The following is a 21,874-nucleotide window of genomic DNA, read 5'->3' on the forward strand; positions in this document are numbered from 1 at the left end:
TCTGATGGCAGCCCTGTTCAGGGAAGTTTTTAATGTGTGACATTTTGATGTATTTTAAATCTTTGTTGGAAGCCGCCCAGAGTGGCTGGGGAAACCCAGCTAGATGGGCGGGGTAAAAATAATAATAAATAATATTAATAATTATTATCTAGCCCACCCCCTGCAATGCAGGAATCACCATCCCTGGTCCCAGTTTCATCCTGCCCTCATGGCACTATGGCTCTGCCTTTGTCCCCTGCCCCATCCCTCAGTGACCCTTCCGATGAGCCTGGAGGGGGGGAGAACGTGAAGAAGGGTTAATGCTGGGAATCCCTTTCTTAGCATGTTTGGGACTGTGGCTCCGTGGCAGCAGGAAAGCAGCCCTGGCCTGGCCAGGCAATTGCCCCTTCTTCCTCTCTGTGCCTCTGACCACCAGCGGCTCCCTCCGCAACTAATCAGCTAATCTCTGCTAGTACTTTAAGCAACCCTGGAATTTGTTCTTGCAAGGGCTGTTATGCAACGACATGTGCTTGCTTCAGCCGCAGAGTGTGTGGGTTTTGCAGGCAGGTGGTCCCCAGTTCAGTCCCCAATGGCATCTCCAGTGGGGGCTGGAGGGGGCTCCTTTGCCTGAAACCTGGGAGAGGAGCAGGCAATGCTGAAATGGCTGGACCACTGCTCCAACGCTGCGCAAGGCAGCTTCCTGAGCCTCCTGTGCTCTTGAACAGTGTCTTGTTCTGAAGGGAGAGAAATGGGTTTGGCGGTTTATAAGTTCCCCTCTCTGCCACTTTACTTCTCCACTGTGAGAGCCAGTGTGGTGTAGTGGTTCAGAGCGGTGGACTCGTAATCTGGGGAACCGGGTTCGCTTCCCCGCTCCTCCACATGCAGCTGCTGGGTGACCTTGGGCCAGTCACACTTCTCTGAAGTCTCTCAGCCCCACACACCTCACAGAGTGTTTGTTGTGGGGGAGGAAGGGAAAGGAGAATGTTAGCCGCTTTGAGACTCCTTAAAGGGAGTGAAAGGCGGGATATCAAATCCAAACTCTTCTTCTCCAGCTCCTTTCACTAAGTTTTGAAGAGAAATGGGAGGCAGGGATGCCTGCTAACTTGGATGACTATTAAAGAGGGTTGGACAAAACAATGGAGTAGGAGAGGATGGCCATGCTCCTGTCTCCACAGTCAGAGGCAGCGATGTGTCTGAATCCCAGTTGCGGGAAACCGCAGGAGGGGAGAGTCGCTCTGGTGTTCAGGTCTTGTGTGCTTTTCCCATGTGGGAATCTGCTGGCCCCTGTGAGATTCAGCCGTCACCTTCTGTGCCAACTTTTAAATGCTTGCTGAAAACTCCTATTAAGGACAATATGAATTAAAATGTAAAATACAATCAAGGTAACTAATTGTATCTGTAAATGAATATAGACAAACAAGAAGACATGTATATACAAAAAGATTTATTTGTATATAGACACTGTACGGATAAAGTTGAAAGAAGAACAACAATATACAAAATCGATAAAGACAATGCGACAAACTTAAGACTCGACATAAAAAAGCCAGAAGAAGGAAGGAGGGAAGTCAACTCTTAGGAGTAAATGTAAATGTAAATGTATTGTGTATATGTATAGTATGTAATCATAGAATCAATAAAGATTATCTTCAAAAAAAGAAAAAAAACTCCTATTTCTCCAGGCCCGTGTAGGTGACTAAGAGCACATCTCCCAAAGTTGGTTTAATGATGCTTTTAACCGCTTTGCTTCTTAAAATTGTTTTAAAAACTTTTATTGTATGGTTTTTACATCTTTAATGTTGTAAACCACTTTGGTACGTTTTGTGATTGAGCGGTATATACTTTTATAAAAGAATAATAGGTAATAGACTGGCCTCATCCAACAGGCTCTTCTGAAACAACTAACTAAGCATTAGCAAAAAAGGGGGCTAATTCTATTCTAGGCTGCATCAAGAAGCCTAGAGCCCAGGTCATTGCTTGCGGCTGCTGCAGCAGCAGAAACAGCTGTGCTGCCCTCCTTGGAGGCTGGATCTGTGGCCTCCTTGGCAGTCCGCCCCCCCCCCCCCGCATTGCCGCACTGCTGGTCTCCTCCTACCTCTAGGGAAGACCCACAGGATTGAATTGATTCCACACCTTGTTCCCAACGTGGATCATCTTCCCTGGCGGGCGTGGGAATGTGCCATTTTGTGGTTAACCTCAAGTGCCAAAATGTCTTGGGGAGGCCCTGCCTCGGACGGGGCTTGTGAGATCAGAGTAAAAATCGGGGGTGGGGGGGTGGGGTGGGACACGCCTCCCAAACTTTTGACGACAGCCCTACCACAGGTGAGAAGCCAGATGATTCTCCAGCAATTATATGGGTCAGCCAACATGCTAAGAATAGTGCAGATAAACGAGATGTCGGGGCTGACAAATGTTTGCTTCCTTTTAGTACAAAGCTGAAAAGGCACGTTAAAAAATGTCAGAGTGAAAAGTGGCCTCCCCCAGCAGTTTTGGGCTCCGATCAGCCTCAGCCCGCAGAGCTTGCAGGTGCTGCTCAGGTGTTCTTTGCTTGGAGCAAGGCCTGTGTGCTTGCTTCTGTGCATCCAAACTGTCTGCTCAACTCATTCAAGGATTCCCAAACTTTATCTGGCCTCATCCCCTTGGTTAAACTTATCCCTAGTGCCCCCTACTCTATTAAAAACATTATTCAGAAGAGTGGTTTGCACGACCCACCAGGGAAGACAATAACATTCAAAACAGTAACAAGTAATTGCACGTTAATTCAAAATCCAGTGAAAGGGATTTAATTAATTCAAGAAAATTGATGAGCTTGAATTTTTCCAAGTCTGATAGGCCTCCCTGCCACTTAGCGTCCCATCCCCCCCCCCCCAGGTAATCCCTGCATCAACCACCTTGGAAAGCACTGCTGCTAATTCACTACAAGCAAAAATACACCATCACCACCAACGGTTTATTGCAGACAGTAAAAATCCCCAGCACTGTGTTTTCACCGAAGCAAAACTCCTTTTTGTCCCCTCCAACTTTTCAGTGGCCTTTCCGCCTCGGGGCTTTTGCTCAGCCAGTGGCAGATTTAGCCCAGGAGGTCTACGGTTTGGACAAGGCTGAGCGTGCCAGAGGCCCCCGCCCTGGAAAGTACTGGCCAAGCCTGGAGCGTTTTCTTGAGGGCTGCCCTTTTTCTGCAACACGGCCTCCAGCTGGAAGAGATGCAGGAGGCGAAGGCTCAGAGCCCAAGGCAAACCGGCTGCGGGTGCAGGGACCACAGCAGGGCAGAGAGATGAAAGGCTTGGCAAACCAAAATAGCTGTGGACAAAATGACTCACTCTGGGAGGGCCAGTGGGGGAACAGCCCATTCTCACCAGGCTGTAAGAGGCAGAGCCTTGCTCTGACCACAAGAGCCAGATTTGATGCAGGTGGGTCCCCGAGGGCTTCAATTTCTTCATTTGGATGTAGCAACAGGGAGGGAGGAACCGCTGCAGATGAGGCTGAGCCAAGAGCAAAATAGTGGGGAATTAATGGAAGCCATTTTCCCCATCAAAATCCCCACCAGCTTATTTCCACCCCATGGGGGTAGTGGAAGAGATACTAGACTCCCATTATTAATATTATTATTATTAATGCTTGGGTTGCGAATGCGATCCGTGCAGGATGCACGTTCACAACCTGCAGCGGCGCTTCTGCAACCAAAATGGTCAAAGGCCTGGAAACGATGCCTTATGAGGAACGGCTAAGGGAGCTGGGCATGTTTAGCCTGGAGAAGAGGAGGTTAAGGGGTGATATGATAGCCATGTTCAAATATATAAAAGGATGTCACATAGAGGAGGGAGAAAGGTTGTTTTCTGCTGCTCCAGAGAAGCGGACACGGAGCAATGGATCCAAACTACAAGAAAGAAGATTCCACCTAAACATGAGGAAGAACTTCCTGACAGTAAGAGCTGTTCGACAGTGGAATTTGCTGCCAAGGAGTGTGGTGGAGTCTCCTTCTTTGGAGGTCTTTAAGCAGAGGCTTGACAACCATATGTCAGGAGTGCTCTGAAGGTGTTTCCTGCTTGGCAGGGGGTTGGACTCGATGGCCCTTGTGGTCTCTTCCAATTCTATGATTCTATGATTCTGCACACGTGCAGGTTGCAATTTGGCGCTTCTGCGCAAAGCATGATTTAGTGCTTCTGCGCATGCGTGATCTCCGAAACCCAGAAGTAACCCATTCTGGTACTTCCAAGTTTGGGAGCGTCCGTAACCTGAAAAAACGCAACCTGAAGTGTCTGTAACCCGAGGTATAACTATTATTACTATAACAATTTGGGGTTGTAGCTTTAAGGGAAGAGGGCTAAGCAGATTCTCTGCCTCATGGCTGCCCCAAGCAAATTTCATAATTTCAAATAATAATAATAGGGAGACATTTCTAAGTCACATCTAATGTAGTAGTTCCCGCGGCGGGGTGCGCTCCCGTTGTTCGGTCCCAGCGCCTGCCAACCTAGCAGTTCGAAAGCACCTTCGGGTGCAAGTAGATAAATAGGGACCGCTTACTGGTGGGAAGGTAAACGGCGTTTCCGTGTGCTGCGCTGGCTCGCCAGATGCAGCTTGTCACGCTGGCCATGTGACCTGGAAGTGTCTGCGGACAACGCTGGCCCCCGGCCTATAGAGTGAGATGAGCGCACAACCCTAGAGTCTGGCAAGACTGGCCCGTACGGACAGGGGTACCTTTACCTTAATGTAGTAGTTCTTGTTCTTGGAAACAGCTTTAGCAGATTGCAGAGCAGCGCACACAGGGGGAATGCAGCCCCAAATTTGGATGCTTTCAAAATGCCCCCTTAAAAGAAGGGCCCTCGCAGCTCAGGGGCAAAGCATCCGCTGCCAGCTGAAGGTCCCGGTCCGCGGCATCTCCAGACAGGGCTGGGCAAGAAATCCTGGAGAGCAACTGCCACTCCATGTAGACAATCCTGAGCTGGATGGGTCAATGGCTTTGACTCAGGCGAAGGCAGCATCCGGCGTTCCTGAAGAGAAACAGCAGCAGCAGCAGAGTTTCTCCCTCTTCCTAAAGTAACTTTATTACTACTGGGGGATGACCATTGATTCATTAATCTCCTTCTAAACTCCCATCTCTCAAGGCAGTTTGCATCCATCAAAAACCAGTCAAAACCCCTTTTGCTTTTAAATTGTTTTATTTTTTCATGCTTTTATTTTTTGTAACGGTGTAAACTGCTTTGACATGCTTTGTGATTGAGTGATACAGTATATAAACGCCTTTATAAATAAAGTAAGATGCAAACAATAAATAGGCTTCTAACAAGACTAACACCCTGGCCAGAGGACCCACGTATCAGCCAGGGAAACCTTTTGGAACAAAAATGTCTTCAATTGTTTCCCGAAACTGCAGGCTGTGGATGCCGGAGGCTCCACAGAACAGGGGCAGCTACACTACAAGCCCTGCTAAGGACTGGGCTTCTGACATCTTTGGCAGGGAAGCCTCTCCTGCCGACCGACTGCAGTGATTGACTGGGTGTATAAGGGACAAGGCAGTATCTCTCTCTCTCTCCCCCCCCCAGCAATCAGGTCCTGAGCTGCATAGGCACTTGAACTTGACAAGTAGAGTGCATTGACAGCCATTGCAAATCCCGCAAGTAGGGAGTTATATGCCTCAAAAGATTCCATCAATGGTGTCTCCGAAAAATTTTACACATCACTTGGGAAGACAGGCGAACTACTGCCAGTGTACTGGAAGAAGCAAAGATCACCAGTGTTGAAGCAATGATTCTTCAACATCAACTTTGCTGGACTGGTCATGTTGTGCGGATGCCTGATGGTCGTCTTCCAAAGCCACGACTCTATTCCAAACTTAAGAATGGAAAGCGTAATGCCGGTGGTCAACAAGAGGTTTAAAGACTGTCTCAAGGCAAATTTTTAAAAATGTAGTATAAACACCAACAACTGGAAAACAGTTGCCTGAGAGCACTCCAACTGGAGAACAGCCTTGACCAAAGGTGTCCTGGGCTTTGAAGACACTCAAACTCAGGACGCAAGGGAGAAATGTGCTAGGAGGAAGGCACGCTTGGCAAACCCTCACCGGGATCAACTCCCGCATGGAAACCAATGTCCCCACTGTGGAAGGATGTGTGGATCCAGAATTGGCCTCCACAGTCACTAACGGACTCACTGTTAAGACCATGTTCATGGAAGACAATCTTACTCGGCTATGAGGGATCGCCAAAGGAGAATATGCTGGCAGTAATTCCCCCCCCCCCATGCTAGCTGTTGCGCTCTGCACCAGCTGCAGCCTCCGAATCGAGCCCAAGGGTAGCCCCACAAAGAGCACCGTGCAGGAATTCAACCATGAGGTTACCAACGCAGGGCAAGGTCAAACTATGTAAGGTTACCAGATGTCCCCGTTTCCCGGGGACAATCCCTGGATTTACAAATCAGTCCCCTGGCAAAATCTATCTATTTAGTAGGAAGTTGAAAAGTGTCCCTGGATTCACTGAAAAAAATCTGGTAACCTGAAGCCATAGGTTGACAACCTAAGGCCCTGGGGCCGGATCCAGCCCAATCGCCTTCTCAATCTGGCCCACAGACAGTCTGGGAATCAGCGTGTTTTTACATGAGTAGAATGTGTGCTTTTATTTAAAATGCATCTCTGGGTTATTTGTGGGGCATAGGAATTCATCCTCCCCCCCCCCAAAATATATATAGTCCGGCTCCCCACAAGGTCTGGGGGACTGTGGACCGGCCCCCTGCTGAAGAAGTTTGCTGACCCCTGCCTTAAGCTATCGTGACAACGGACGGGGTACTGGGAAGGCTTTGCGTGATACCCCCGCCCACATCTCATATCTTGATTTCTTTTCGTCAATAAACGGAAACCAAGAGCTCAGGGACTCCTGGACTGTTTACTGGCCCGAATATAAACAGACTGTGGAAGCTCCGCTTTTTTTCTGCCAACTTGCAGTCCGCCTGCAGCTGTTCTTTCCTCGAGGACGACCAGGGTTGCAACATTTAAAACCCACCCAGACTTTTGCTCCAGTTAGCAAGTTCCAAATCCGTTTTTTTCTAAGGGAGTGCCCTGCCTCTGAGGGAGGAGGAGGGAAAACAGTTCCCCCTCCTGGGTATCAGAACCAGCTGCTTCAAAGGGTTCCGTAAAAATGCCCTATTGCCCTCCATTTCCTTTTGCACAGCAAATGTTTATGGCCCCATCTGAACACTGAAGGACATGCAGCATATAAAAATAAGGTGTTCATTTTGAAAATCAACAGGGGCCCCCAATGAAATGAAACTGCCATTCGGATGCAGGAAAAAGCACAGTCATATTTATCTATTTATTATTTCATAAGACGTATACACCTCTTTGATTGTAAAAAAAAGCCCCCTCAAAGCAGTTTATTGGGGGGGGGACCCATAAAATGATCCCTGAAAAAAGCAAAACAAAAAAACACCCCACCATTCCATAAATTCCAGTAAAACTATGGAAAAGCTCAGCTATATTCATCTATTTATTATTTCTTCAACTTTATGCACCTCTTGTTTGTAAAAGCCCCCCTCAATGCAGTTTATAATAAAAAAACACACACCATAAAATGATCCCTGAAAAACTAACAACATTAATGTAAGGCTTACTAAAAGTTAAAATAACACTGGACTTAAACAGATTAAAACTCGCATTAGCTTTGTAAATATTTGGGCAGGCACGTCTAAACAAAAATGCTTTCCGCAGGCGTCGAAGGGAGTGCGGTTGAGTGTCTGGTGTCATGAGGCAGGGAGTTCCAAAGTGGAGTTGCTGCTGCTGTTTAGGGGTAAATTACAATAAATTATTATTATTATTATTATTATTATTAATATTAATGAAAGGTCAAGTTCTTGCCCAGGCGTAAGGGGAATTAAGGTGCCCCTTCTGCAGAAGGAGGCGCTCAAGGGACCGTCGGTGAGTCAGGCCCCCTCGTGGGTAAACTGCTCTGAGCTTCAGCTACTGGACCAGGTGCGCAGCCTGGGAGTCATTTTGGACTCACAGCTGTCCATGGAGGCGCAGGTTAATTCTGTGTCCAGGGTATCTGTTTACCAGCTCTACCTGGTACGGAGGCTGAGACCCTCCCTGCCTGCGCACTGTCTCACCAGAGTGGTGCATGCTCTAGTTATCTCCTGCTTGGAGTACTGCAATGCGCTCTGTGTGGGGCTGCCTTTGAAGGTGATTCAGAAACTGCAACTAATCCAGAATGCGGCAGCTAGACTGGTGTCTGGGAGTGGCTGCTGGGACCACATAACACCGGTCCTGAGAGATCTGCATTGGCTCCCAGTACGTTTCCGAGCACAATTCAAAGTGTTGGTGCTGACCTTGAAAGCCCTAAATGGCCTCAAAGGCCCAGTATACCTGAAGGAGCGTCTCCACCCCCATCGCTCAGCCCGGACACTGAGGTCCAGCTCTGAGGGCCTTCTGGCGGTTCCCTCACTGCGAAAGGCCAAGTTACAGGGAACCAGGCAGAGGGCCTTCTCGGTGTTGGCACCCGCCCTGTGGAACGCCCTCCCATCAGATGTCAAAACGATAAACAACTACCTGACATTCAGAAGACATCTGAAGGCAGCCCTGTTCAGGGAAGTTTTTAATGCATGACATTTTAATGTATTTCTAATCTTTGTTGGAAGCTGCCCAGAGTGGCTGGGGAAACCCAGCCAGATGGGCAGGGTATAAATAAATAAATAAATTATTATTATTATTATTATTATTATTATTATTATTATTATTACTATTATTGAAAGGTCAAGTTCTTGCCCAGGCGTAAGGGGAATTAAGGAGCCCCTTCTGCAGAAGGAGGCGCTCAAGGGACCGTCGGTGGGTCAGGCCCCCTCGCAGGTAAACTGCTCTGAGCTTCAGCTTCTAGTTGCAACACCTTGAACTTGACCCAGACTTGCATCATCAGCTGATGCAACCGGCAGTGATGTGGCCCTGTCAGCACCGCAGCTCCACGGGCGCACTCTTCGCGGGGGAGAGGGATTTCCAACCTCATTCTAGAATCAAATTATTTTCTGAGCTGCGCCACCCCGGACGGGATTCGAACTCGCGATCCCCGGCGACCCAGCGCGCGTCTCGGGTCTGCGCCTGCGCGCGGGGCGCCGCGTCTCTCTCTCTCTCTCTCTCCCCCCCCCCCCCCGCCAGCCCGGCAGTGCGCCTGCGCCGCCGCGCCGCGCCCCCCGAGCGGCGCCTGCGCAGTGCTCCCGCCGGGGTGTGTCCGGCGCCTGCGCGCCGCTGGCCGCGGGTCCCGAAGACAAGATGGCGGCGGCGGCTGCCCGGGCGAGGCGGCGGCGGGAGGGCGGCGGCGAGCGGAGAAGCCCCCAGCAGCCCGGCGCCCCGGCCCCAGGTGAGGGCGGCGCGGCGCGGGCCCGGGAGGCGGCGCGCGGGGCGGCGGGGGGCGGGGGCGCGCGCGCGAGGGGGCGGGGGCGCGGCGGGCCGGGGAGGAGGGGCCGCCCAGGGCGCCGCCGCCGCCATCTTGGAAGGAGACGCGCGCGCGGCCGAGAGGGGCGGGAGCGCGCCTGGGTCTGTGTGCGGCCCCCCTCCCTTCTGATCCGGGGCGAGGAGCGGCAGCGCCCCCTGGCGGAGGCTCCCCGGCGCCCCGGGCGGAAGAGCGGCGGGGCTGCGGCTCCTCTCGCCGGGCCGGGCCGGGAAGGGAGCGCCCAGGAGCCGCCTCGACGGAGCCACCGCCGCCGCCTTCCGCCCCGCGGCTCGGCCTCCTCTCCGTGCGCGCCGGCCGCCCTCCGTCCTGCTGCTTCCTCCGTCCTGCTCGCCTGCCCGCCCGCCTCTCTCTGGCTGCGGCGCCGCTGGCCGGGCTGCGCTGGGCGGCCCAGCCCCCGATCCACCCTCCCTGGGCCGCCCAGCCAATGGCTTCTCCCCGCCCGCCCAGCCCCTCCCTCCCTCTCTCCCTCCCTTCCTCGCTCACCGCCGCCTCCTTGCCTTGCAGCCCCGCAGCGCCCCGTCGCCGGCCCAAGGAGGCCCCAAGGAGACCTGGCCCCGGCGCCCCGCACCAGCCGCCGCTAGCCTCCTCCTCCTCCGGCAGCAGCAGCCCAGGATCGTCGCCCTCGCCGTCGCCGCAGCTTCTGGTTCCTGGCGGAGGCCGCCCCCTGTGGGTATCTCCTCCTCCTGCTGCTGCTCTGCAGCCCATGGACCTTCCTGGTGTCTCCCAGGCGGCTGCCCTCCCATTAAAACGGGGCCTCCAGAAGCTCCTCCGGTCTTCTGTTTTTCCTTCTTGTCGCAAGGAATGGAGGCTTAGATGCCCCACAAGGGGCGGCTGAGCACCACAAGCAGCACCCTCCCCACTTTGGGGATCTCCCCGGTGTTCAAAGGCATTTGCTGCCCCCAACTAAAGCCTCTTACAAATTTCCCCCCGTGTACAGAGTCGTCCAACACACAAGTCAAGGTGCCTTTGCTTCTTCTCCCAAGGAATCCTGGGCGCTGCAGTTTGGGAAGGGTGCAGGGAGCTCTGTGTTCAAGGCCCCAGCACCCTTTCCAAACAGCAGTTTTCTCAGTTTCTGGGAGGAATCCTTCTGTATCCCAAATAATTCCATGGACTGGTCGGGCTCCAAGCTGCTGCTCCCAGTGCCCATTTCCACACTCCAAATGGCTTCTCAACAGAGCAGGAAGCCGCTTCTAAGCTGTAAGCTCCTTGGGGGCACGGCCTGGATTTTCAAAACATTTCAGACTCTTACCATACTATGGGCCACGTACAATACCAGGTAGCTGTGCCCTAGTGGCAGTTCAGCCTTGTGAATAAGCCTTCAGAAGTTACGAGCTTTCTAAATAAAGACATTCTGGCTTGCTGGGATGTAGCAGAGGAGGGACTGAGACCTGCATTTCTCTGCTGTGTTTCTGTGCAGGGGGCAGAGGGTGGCTTTCATCCATTAGCAGCCCCCGTGGTTCCTTTGCTGGGCACAAAGGAGGGCTGAGTGCCGGCCTTGCCCCTCTTCAATTGCCACACTCCTTTGCCCGCATACAGCTCCTTTTCACCTATGTCTGCTGGGCAAGTTCTTAAATACAGTTATGCTAATCCCTTTGGGGGCTAAAGGAGCAGGGGGGTCTGGGGGTTCATTGGCATAATTCCCTCTGTATCCTGGGGCCCAGGGGTATAACAGACGTGGGCACAAAGAGTCCTGGCTGGCGGAATATGGTTGGCATTAGATATGTGATCAGACGAAACCTTATTATGTGCTTAGGTAGCCCAAGGGTGTCCTCTGGCCACAGCTCCTGTCACTCCTGACCGTTGGCCTTGCTGCCTGAGGGGTTGGGGTCAGCAGCAGGTTCGCCACCCTGATTCAGCCCTTCATGCACAATGCTCTGTTCTGACTGTTAAACTTGGAGTGAGTTGATGGGAGGGGGCAAACAAGAGAGGATAAGGTCACCAATGGTGCAGATAGCCTGATGAAGCTGGCCACCCCCTCTCCCCGCCCAACACGGGCTTGCCTGTGTCTTAAGTTGAATCATCACCTAACTGCCTGAGCAGGTGTCTTGCACAACCAAGCAGAGCTATTGAGGTTGCCTGGAGATCTGTAATGGAACTCCTACTCTGTTCTGCTGCAACCAGGCTTCAAGAGCAGGCAAGTTCAAAGGGAAGCCCAGCTGGTAGCCAGGCTAAGTCATTTTCTTTTGGATAATGTTTGGGCAGCAAAAGTGGGCTCCCTGGGATGCACCCTTGAGGGACTCCTGCTCCCTCTCAGACTGAGCCTAGTGTCATACAGGCAAGGCAGATGCAGACAGCCCACCCGCCTGCCCTTGTGCCCTGCAGTGCACACTCTTGCCTTGCAGTGTGTGCACAGTCCGGCTGGTGTTCCTGGAGCGTGGCTTAAAACAATCAAAAGCTCTCAAGGCTTCCAAGAGAACTTTTCCGGTGTGCCTCCAGATTTGGTTGGCCCCAGGCCAGGACTCAGCAGAAAGGATTCTGTGGAGAAGATGGTATCTTGGTGATGCCTTAACAATAGGGAAAGGAGTCAGGGTTGGCGTGGCACGCAGGGCTCTGCACCTCCTGCTCCAGCAGAATTCGGCAGCAGAGAACGAATGGGCATGAGGCGCATCCCCAAGGGAGATGGCCTGGGGAGGGCTGTCTGGCACCCACTTCATTGCGTGGGGCTCTGTGTCCTCCAGCCACCCTCTTGGTTGCTCATCCTGGCTTGTGCGCAAATAGCCAGCCTACAGGCAGGGGGGTTTGCGGCCCAGAAGCTATAACTAGGGTGTCCCCTCCCCTTAGTGCCAGTTGCCCTATTGGTCATGAATGACTCTGCCGCCCTCCAGGTGTGCTTCCTATCATCCCTGGCCAACAGCCATATTGGCTGGGGCTGATGGGAGCTGGAGTCCAGTGTCATCCAAAGGACCAGAATTTAGCTACCTCAGTCTGCAGGGTCTGGGCAATTAAATGCTTTTGTGGGGTTTTTTTTGTGTTCCCTGTCTTTGGGGCGCATGTGAGGTTTTCCTTTGGACCCCCAAAACTCAGGTGTGTCTGCCTGTTTTGCCAGGCAGGCCCAAGAGGGCTGCGCATGCAAGAGCTCTTCCGGTCTGGACTAGTGGCTGTGCGAACAGGGCATTTTGTGACAGCGTTTCCTTCTGTCTCCTCCAGTGCAAATGCTGAGAAATGGCCCATGAGAACCACGGCAGCTCTGGGGAAGAAGCTGCTCTGATGAGCCACTCTCCCAGCACCTCCCACCAGAACCAGCCCAGCTCCCCCAAACCGGTCCGGCAGGTCCAGGATTTGCCAGGTACTTGTTGTGCTTTTGAATTCTCATTCGCTTTTTACAATACAACATTATAAATAACACCAATTACATATCCATATAAAGAGATTCCTTCAAGTCTTGGGACTTCCACCCTCCCCTTCCCTGGATTCCCATTTTTATCATATAACGCTGCATCTTCTCCAAACTCTCTTATATCAATCCATATTTTCCATGATGATTGTTACGCTACAAGTGAAATCAAAATCCTGCCCATGTTTCCATCTGTTTACAGTGGTCTCTGATTTGCCAGGTTCTTGTTGGCTCTTAGGAGAGCCCCGCGTGGCACAGGGTTGGGGGGGGGGGCAGAAAGCAGGAAGGAAGCTGCATGTGGGCGCCCAGCCCCCTCTTCCCCAGCCAAGCTTTTTTGACCCATGGCTCTAGGGATGCAGGCTGTGCTGGATGGGGTCGCACTCCCCATTGTGAGGACACAAGTTTGCCTCTTGGGCAAGCTCCAGGATTGAGCCCTCAGGTTTGTGCTGCGGCCAGGAGTGCATGTGCACAGTTGAAGCCAGGCTGCCAGCTGCCCTCGTTCCTTGAGGGGCCTGATTCGGCCACCGTGAGACACGCCTTTGTGGCGTCCCTTTTGGATTGCTATAACGCGCTCCGTGAGGGGTTGCCTTTGAGAAGGGCTCAGAAACTTCCAACCGGCTCAAAGAGCTGCAACCAGATTGCTGGCCAGGGCTGGTTATAGGGAGCAGACGCCTCCCTTGCTAGAGCAGAACCACCGGCCTGTTTCCAGGCACAATTCAATGTGCTCATTATGACCTGTCAAGCCCTGCATGGCTGAGAGACTTTATTCTCCCATATGAACCTGCCTGGGACCCAGGATCTTCAGGAGAGGCCACTTCTCTCCGTCCCCCCTTGGTGGGGACACGGGAGGGGGCCTTCTCTGTGGCGACTGAGCCAAGATTCTGGGACTCCCTCTCGGGAGAAGCCAGACCAGCTCCCTCTTTGCTGTCCCTCTGCTGGAAGGTGAAGACCTCCTTGTTCCAAAAGGCTTTGGGGGACTGCCTGCTTTTTAATGAAAGGCCTGGTGCCATGCTGTTTTTATCGCAATTATTTGTACCTTTTAAACAGATTTCATGTGTGTATATAGTTCTATTAACGTATAATTGTTTTTTATTTATTGCTTTTTTGGTTTTTAGCGATTCTTGTTTTTTTTATCTGTAAGCAGCCTTGAGTCCCGGGGTATAAATGAATATATAACAATAGTGATAACAGCTCTTCTTCTGCTGTCCCTCAGATGAGCTGGTGCAGGCCGGCTGGGAGAAGTGCTGGAGCAAGCGGGAGAGCCGCCCCTACTACTTCAACCGCTTCACCAACCAGTCACTCTGGGAGATGCCGCTTTTGGGGCAGCACGACGTCATTGTGAGTTGGCTGTCAAGCGGGCGGAGAGGGGAGTCCGCAGCCAGCGGGAGGCCTGGCCGCCTGGAGGCTTTCGAAAAAGGAGAGCTGCCTTCATGGGGCATGGGGGGGTGGAGGGCTCCGGGTGGCCTAACTCTTCTCTTTCTGGGCTTTCTAGTCTGACCCTCTGGGCTTGAACGCCACCCCGATGCCTGCAGAAGGGGCAGTTGGCGATGCGGCTGCTGCAGCTGCTGCTGCCGCCGCCGCTGCCGCCGCCGCTGCTGCCACCGCTGCCACTGCTGCCGCCACTTCTGAAAACAAGACGCGAAAGCGGAGACTCTCTGAGGAGGTTCAGCCCAGCGGCAACAGCGTGAAGAAGCCCAAGGTAGGCCTGGTGGGCACCGAAGGCTCCCCAGGTGTGGGAGGAGTTTGCCTTTGGGGAGTCAGTACAGAGGCTTAAAGCAGATTCCCACTTGGCCAGACTTCTCTTCAGAAATCCATCACCGGGCAGAGTCCACAAGGGCCTCCATTAAGACACAGCCCGTAAAGGAAAAGGGCATCATCCTGGCTGTTGATACTCCCGGCAGCCCCCTCCTGACACCCCAGGACCTCCCCCCCCCCCCATATGCAACCTTCCAAGTCCATGGAAACACTTACTCAGCCCAAGCTTTTTTGCTGTACATGCAGAGCCCTCCCTGCTTCTTATCTGGAGCTGCTTTTCATGCTTCTAACACGCTGCCTTAGGCTTCTCCTAAACCGGTTCTTGCCAGTTTTGTGGCCAGGCCGCACTTCTGCCTTCCTGATAATGGGGTTTGGCAGAATTTCCACACCAGTCAAACTGAAGCTTGAACGGCGTTTCTCCCCTAGGTGGCAGGCAGGGCTGCTTCTGTTTCTTGCAGAAACTTCTGGAGAAACTTTCTTGCAGAAACTTGCAGAGCAGAGGGAACCAGGTCAAATGGGTGTGGCATGTTCCCCGGAAACTGGGGCTGGCTGGCTGGCTGTTCAACTTCTTGGCAGGAAGCAGCTGTCTGCAGACACGTCTCCCTGTGGGTTGAAGTCGTCAGGGGCAACTGGGCATCCCTGGCGTGAGCACCTCCTCTTCTTAATATTTATTGGTATCCAAATTGACCGGGTGCCTTCTGCTCCCTTATTGTCCTGCCCTTATCTTATTCCTTGTGGGAGGAACCAAGAGATCTCTGGTAGCAATTTTGATTCAGTTCCGTCCCTTGCAATAAGAGGAGAGATGGGTGTTGCCCTGGCCAGCCTGGCCTTGGCGCTGCCCCCTCTCCCAACGTGACCTGGCGTTTCTCACTTTCAGGTGGATGTCCCGGCAAATGCCCCTACTCAGCCAACACCCAACTCCTCCAACGCCCCTGGGGCGGCTCTGCTGAAGATGTTTGGTGTCTCTCCTGAAGACAAGCAGGCGGCTCTTTTGCGACCCACCGAGTGAGTCGCGTCCGCCTGCTCTGCCCCCGGAGGGGACTGGCGTGGAGGTGGGCTCTGGGCAAGGGACTTGGGTGCTGCTGAGCCCCACCCACAGCGACCAGGCAGTTCACAGCCTGCTGTTCTCCCCCCGCTCCCCCCCCCCCCCGCAGAGTGTACTGGGACTTGGACATCCAGACCAACGCCGTGATCAAGCAGAGGGCGCCCTCGGAGGTGCTGAGCCCCCACCCGGAAGTGGAGCTCCTCCGGTCCCAGCTGATGCTGAAGCTGCGCCAGCATTACCGGGAGCTCTGCCAGCAGCGAGAGGGTGAGTTCTGCCTGCAAGCTTCCCGCCCCCTTTCCCCTAGACACCTGCCCCGGGCTGGGCGCTTCTTCCCAGAGCCCACAGCCTGCCTGCCTCCCCTCCCCAGGGATCGAACCTCCGCGGGAATCCTTCAACCGCTGGATGCTGGAGCGGAAGGTGGTGGACAGAGGGACGGATCCTTTGCTGCCGAGCAACTGTGAACCGGTCGTGTCTCCTTCCATGTTCAGAGAAATCATGAATGACATTCCCATCAGGTACTGCTGGCAGGTGGTGCTCCTGAGGTGGGAGGGAGGAGGAGGGTCCCTGGGAGTCTCCTCCAAATTCTTCGTTACGCAAAGGCCAGATGCTGAAAATCGAAGGAGGGGAGAGTTGCTGTTTTGCTCAGCTCCTGCATCTAGGCCAGGTGGGCCCTTGGCCTGATCCAGTTGGCTCTACTTGGGGCATTTGTGCTCAGGGGTTCCCTGCCCCTGTCTTCGCAGTAGTGGCTCTCCGGGGTTGGACTCCGGTGGACTCTCCTTCCTCGGAGGTCTTCACGCAGAGGTTGGGTGGCCCCCTGCCTGGGATTCTTTAGCTGTTGTTCCTGCGTTGCAGGGGTTGGGCTAGATGACCCTTGGGGTACCCAGTGGCGTAGCGTGGGGGGTGCAGGGGGGGCCGGCCGCACTGGGCACAACATCTGGGGTTAGGGCAAATCCACAGGTTAGGGGGCGCAAATCCACAGGTTAGGGGGCGCAAATCCACGGGTTAGGGGGCGCAAATTACTTGCCTTGCCCCGGGTGCTGACAACCCACGCTACGCCACTGGGGGTACCTTCCAGCTCTCCAATTCTGTGATTCCACCTTCTTACCTGTCCTGCAGATTGTCCCGCATCAAGTTCCGGGAGGAAGCCAAGCGGCTGCTCTTCAAATACGCTGAGGCTGCAAAGAGGCTCATTGAGTCCAGGTGGGAACTTTGGCATTTCTGTCCTTGTTGTCGTTCAGGGAGTATGAAGCTCAAGAGGGCTAGAGGTGGCGGGGGGGGGGGCAGGGTCTGGCGGGCTTGCAAAAATCAGTGCAAAATGGGCAAGGCTGTGTGTGTGTGTGTGTGTGTGTGTGTGTGTGTGAAGGAAAGCAAGCAGCGAGATTAAAAGGAAGGAGAGTCAGGCCTCTCACCAGAAACTGTGGAGGAAGGTCGCAAGGAAAAGGGAAGTGGCCAAAAGGCGGAGCACTGAGAGGGAGAGAGCAGGATGCGTTTAAAGCTGTTGCTGAGTCCTTGTTCAGCTTTAAAGGCGGGGAGAAGAGTTAGGCGCTGTGTTGGCCACGGGGTTCAGCCATGTTGCCCTCTGTGTGTTGCAGGAGCGCCTCCTCAGACAGCAGGAAGGTGGTGAAGTGGAACGTGGAGGACACCTTCAGCTGGCTGCGACGGGACCACTCCGCCTCCAAGGAAGACTACATGGTCAGTTGCCTTTTGCAGGGGCAGAGCCCCCCCCCCCCGGATATGCGTGTCCCCCTCTCCCTGTCCACACCTGGGGGCACTCCAGTGTGTATAACAGCCCTCCCTCCCCCCCCCCTAGGACCGCTTGGAGCACCTGCGCAAGCAGTGTGGGCCCCACGTGTCGGCGGCAGCCAAGGACTCGGTGGAGGGCATTTGCAGTAAGATCTACCACATCTCTCTGGAGTACGTCAAGCGCATTCGTGAGAAGCACCTGGCCATCCTCAAGGAGCACAACATCTCTGGTAGGCGCAAGCCCGGGTGGCGGTGTCGTCAAGAGCGTTGGATTCAAATCCCGTACTTGGCCCTGAAACTCACCGGGTCACCTTGGGGCAGTCGCAGTCCCTTAGCCTGTCCTCCCTTGCAGGGCTGGTGCTGTTGTGAGGATTAAGTAAGGAGAGCGAGAGCCATGTGTGCCCCCTTGGGATAAACAAGAACAGCAGATCCGTCCTAGATCAATCAGCCGCTTACCCTGGCTGAGGCTGCAGACTCCCAGCCGCTTTTTGTGTTGGGGGGAACTGGGTCAGGGGCACTTGGACTGGGGTGGGAGCTGCCCCTCGCCCTGCTTCCGCCAGCCGGCGTGGGCGTGGCCTGGGTGGCCCTAACTCCTCCCCTCCACCTGCAGCGGAGGCAGAGACTCCAGAGGTGCAGGACCGGCTCGTCTACTGCTACCCGGTGAGGCTGGCCGCTCCTTCCCCCCCGCTGCCAAACGTGGAGATCCACGTGGAGAACAACGTGGTGTGCGTCCGCTACAAGGGAGAGATGGTGAAAGTCAGCCGCAGCTACTTCAGCAAGCTGGTAGGTGGCAGCAGGGAGAGGAGAGTGAGATGGGGGAGCAGGGGCAGGGTCAGGCCACCCACCCACACCCCTTGCATCCCGGCGTCACCTTCTCCCCCTCTGCTCTTCCTCAGTGGCTGCTTTATCGGTACAGCTGCATCGACGACTCGGCCTTTGAGCGCTTTCTGCCGAGAGTGTGGTGCCTCCTCCGCAGATACCAGGTATGCCCTGCCCTGCTGAGCTTGGGCTGACGGGGGCCTGGCTGTCCCTCCAGGCTGGTGAGCCAGGTGTCCCCTCAGTCGGCTGAGGAGCTTCCCTGGGCAGATGCCTGTGACCCTGGCGAGACCACCGGGCCCTGGGCTCTTGTGGGGCTTAGGGGCTCGGAGCGGGTGGCTCAGAGTTTCACTTTAAGGGCAATCCAGTAATGAATCCTCTCCTTTGCTCTCCCCCCAGATGATGTTTGGCACCGGGCTCTACGAGGGGACCGGCCTGCAGGGGGCGCTCCCGGTTCACATCTTCGAAGCCCTGCACAAGCTCTTTGGCGTGAGCTTTGAGTGCTTTGCCTCCCCCTTGAACTGCTACTTCAAGCAGTATTGCTCGGCCTTTCTGGACACAGACGGCTACTTCGGCTCGAGGGGGTGAGTGCCAGAAGGGGGCTAGCGGGAGCCCAAAGAGGCTTGGGGTGCCCTAAGGGGGAGATCAGGAGGAAGGACAGACAGGGGCCCCTGCCTGCTGTGTTAGACTGAGGTCACCTGTGGCTTTGGGCGTGGGTTGGGGGGTTAGGTATGCCTTCCCCCAAGTTCTTTCTGGCTCCCCTTCCCTCACGGGCCTTGCTGCCTCTTTCTCCTTCAGTCCCTGCCTGGATTTCTTCCCCATCAGTGGCTCGTTTGAGGCAAACCCTCCGTTCTGTGAGGAGCTGATGGATGCCATGGTGTCCCACTTTGAGGTATGCTCCCCCCTTGGGGCTGTTGCTTTGCTACAAGGTCCCATTGCCTCCCTGGTCCGTCCTTCTGGCTTCACTGTCGGGTGGGGTCTTCCTTTCTCCCCCCGCCCCACACACCTGGAGCGCCACTCGCCCCTTGCCCACGAGGCTGAGGGTGCTTGTTCTTCTCCGCTGCCTTAGAAGCTGCTGGAGGCCTCCAATGAGCCCCTGTCCTTCATCGTCTTCATCCCAGAGTGGCGGGATCCTCCCACGCCGGCCCTCACGCGCATGGAGCAGAGCCGGTTCAAGCGCCACCAGCTCATCCTGCCCGCCTTCGACCACGAATATCGCAGCGGCTCCCAGCATGTCTGCAAAAAGTAAGCTGAGATCCCCAAACCTGCCCCTTCCTTCTCCCCTGCCCCCGTCACCCAGATGCGGTGAGCGATCAGAGAACAAAAAGGAATGCAACCTCTTTAGCAGAAGAAATGCAAGACGGCAGTAGAGGATCTGAAAAGAATTCCAGGAGCACATTGCTAAAAACGTAGAAGACCAGCAACAAAACAATCCTTTAAAGACCTTAGTATCAGGAGGCTCGTCAAGGTGGTAGTTTAGACCTTTGGAAGAAAGGCCACTGAAGGGGGCAGAAGTAGGTTGCAGAGAAGCCTTCTTTGCACCCGTCTTCCCTGCCGAATCTGCAGGCCTGACTCCTGCGCCTGAGCCTAACCTTCACAGCAAGGGAGTCGTGAGGTGGCAGAGAGTTCTTAACTCAAGTGTGAAATCGCTGCTCTTCTAACAGCTATGTAACGTGTCCCCTGAGATTGGCCTCTGTGGCCGAGGACTAATGAGTTACCAATGCCACACCTTTTTTAAAGGGGTTGCAAAGAGGGGGAGGGGCTAGTTAGCTTTACATCTGTCCTGGAGAATCTGGTGGAAAACGTTAAAGGTAGAATTGCCAAGCATAAGGAAGAACAAGCCTGGCTGAAGAAGAATGAGCAGGGCTTCTCCAAGGGCAAGGCTTCTCTCACTAACCTATTGGAATCGTTCTAAACTGTCAGCAGGCCTGTAAATAGAGGCGATCCAGATTGCATAGTGTACTTGCACTTTGAGGAAGCTTTGGACAAAGTGCCTCTTTGCTAATAGTTGTTGTTGTTGTTGTTGTTGTTGTTATACTTATACCCTGCCTATCTCGCTGGGTTTCCCCAGCGACTCTGGGCGGCTCCCAACAGAATTAAAAGCACAGTAAAACATCATACATTAGAAACTTCCCTAAACAGAGCTTAGATGTCATAGAATACCAGGCAAAGTCAGCTTGTGGATCAGGAACTTGTTAACTCACAGAAAGCAGAGAGCAGGGGATTTTGAGCACTTCCAAGCTGCAGGCTACTATAGCAAATGTGGGCTCTTTTCAGGGGTGCTTCACCCAGCACCTCTTCTCTTCCCTGAGGTGAAGGCGCTGGCTGCCCCCGCCAGTTGGCCACCGACAGAAGGAGGAGCCCCCTGTCTAGTCTGGCCATCTCTCCTCCAGCCTTGTCACCTGAGATCCCTTTGACAGCAGGTTTCAGGGACTGAACTGGATGTTCTCCATGCAAAACAGGGAGTAGCGAATCTGTGAGGCCAAGCTGCATCTCCCATCCTCCCTGGCTGTTGGCCGGGGCTGATGGGAGCTGGAGTCCAGCTCTGTGTCCCTGTTCAGTTGCTGCATTAGGACCCGGGGTGGGCCCTTGTCTCCTCCGAGGGGCAGCTTTGACCGCTTGTCTTCTCTTCCAGGGAGGAGATGTACTACAAAGCTGTGCACAACACCGCTGTCCTCTTCCTGCAAAACAACTCCGGCTTTGCCAAGTGGGAGCCCAACGCAGAGCGACTGCAGGAGCTTGTCACGGCCTATAAGCACTCGGGGCGGACCCTGGCTTCGTCTGCCTCCTCCTCTTCCTCCTCGTCTTCCTCTTCAGCTTCAGAGAAGGAGCGAGAGACAGTTCAGGACCAGAGCACCAGCCGGGAGACAACCCCGAACTAGCACACTCCTGGCTGGGCTGACGGGCAGCGGCGGTGGGAGAGGACTCTGCTCCCAAGGGAGGGCGAGGGGGCTGGCCCCACAGTGCTGGAGGCGGGGATCAGCTCCTCCGCAATGTCTGCCTTCCTCTCCAGCTCCACAGGCCCTTCCTCCTCCCTCCCTGGGGGGCGTTCCCCCGCCCCCATATGCTCCACGCAGCGGCAGGACCGGCTCCTGGCCTCCTTGAGGTGTGCTGGGCGAGGAGGTGCCTGCCGCCCACGTCGTAGCTCCCCCACGGATCCCACTCGAGCCGGGGCAGGTGGGACGGACAGCGGGGTGAGGGTCTGGCTGTTGGAGGCCAAGGGGTGGCCCAGTGCTGCAGCCGGACGTGGGCAGTCTTCCGCGAGGGGAAAGGAGCACGAACAGAAGGAAGCTGGTGGTGCCGCGCCCTGCGGTGTCCTTTGCGCTGCTCCAGCCGTGTGTCTATACTGTAAATACCTGTCCGTGTGGCGACTCCGAAAGGCCATGCCGCCGCCGCCTCCCCTTTCTTCCCAGCTGTACCAGTTGCGTGTTTTCACCGAAGCTGTTTACTGTAACCTGTGGGGCGAGGCCGCCCCCCTTTGTGTGTGTACAGAGGTCTTGGCTGCCATTTTTGTAGTCGTCGCAGTTTTTATCCGAGGCTCCGGGCTTCCTTGGAGACCAGCAGAGGGGTTTTGTGTTTTTTAAAGGATTTTAATTTAACAGTGCTAACCATTTTATTACTTTTATCAAAAGAGCAAAGGAAAAGTCTATTTTTGATTTTGTTTCCCAGTTCCTAGGAACATTAAAACCAGCATTACGGTGCCCCCCCCCCCCGGGCCTTGGCTGCTTTTCCTATGTTAGGTTGAGTTCGGGAAAGTTAGCTCACAAGGTGCTG

The 21,874-nt window shown here is 54.4% G+C and overlaps 1 protein-coding gene and 1 long non-coding RNA gene across 4 annotated transcripts; one reads left to right on the forward strand and one right to left on the reverse strand.

Moving 5' to 3' along the window:
- LOC114599894 (uncharacterized) lies at window positions 1–9,992 on the reverse strand. Its single transcript, XR_003707387.2, has 2 exons — window positions 9,891–9,992; window positions 1–1,319 (listed from the first exon to the last, which is right to left on the reverse strand). It is a non-coding gene; the product is annotated as an uncharacterized LOC114599894 (long non-coding RNA).
- Window positions 9,296–21,809, forward strand: PCIF1 (phosphorylated CTD interacting factor 1). Of its 3 annotated transcripts, none has more exons than XM_077929492.1 (16): window positions 9,296–9,314; window positions 12,555–12,693; window positions 13,955–14,079; window positions 14,234–14,440; window positions 15,374–15,501; window positions 15,651–15,805; window positions 15,909–16,056; window positions 16,658–16,741; window positions 17,134–17,233; window positions 17,352–17,514; window positions 17,895–18,067; window positions 18,181–18,267; window positions 18,500–18,684; window positions 18,899–18,992; window positions 19,170–19,345; window positions 20,736–21,809. In XM_077929492.1, exons 2-16 carry the CDS (start codon window positions 12,570–12,572, stop codon window positions 20,980–20,982), a joined length of 2,196 nt encoding a protein of 731 aa, XP_077785618.1. In that variant the 5' UTR covers window positions 9,296–9,314; window positions 12,555–12,569; the 3' UTR covers window positions 20,983–21,809. The 3 variants fall into 3 exon arrangements, with proteins under 3 accessions (XP_077785618.1, XP_077785617.1, XP_028591535.2); XM_077929491.1 differs by lacking the exon at window positions 9,296–9,314 and adding an exon at window positions 9,935–10,073; XM_028735702.2 differs by lacking the exon at window positions 9,296–9,314 and adding an exon at window positions 10,349–10,367.
- Window positions 21,810–21,874: the final 65 nt, after the last annotated feature.

The sequence above is a fragment of the Podarcis muralis genome, chromosome 5, assembly GCF_964188315.1.
Source record: "Podarcis muralis chromosome 5, rPodMur119.hap1.1, whole genome shotgun sequence".
Lineage (NCBI taxonomy): Eukaryota > Metazoa > Chordata > Lepidosauria > Squamata > Lacertidae > Podarcis > Podarcis muralis.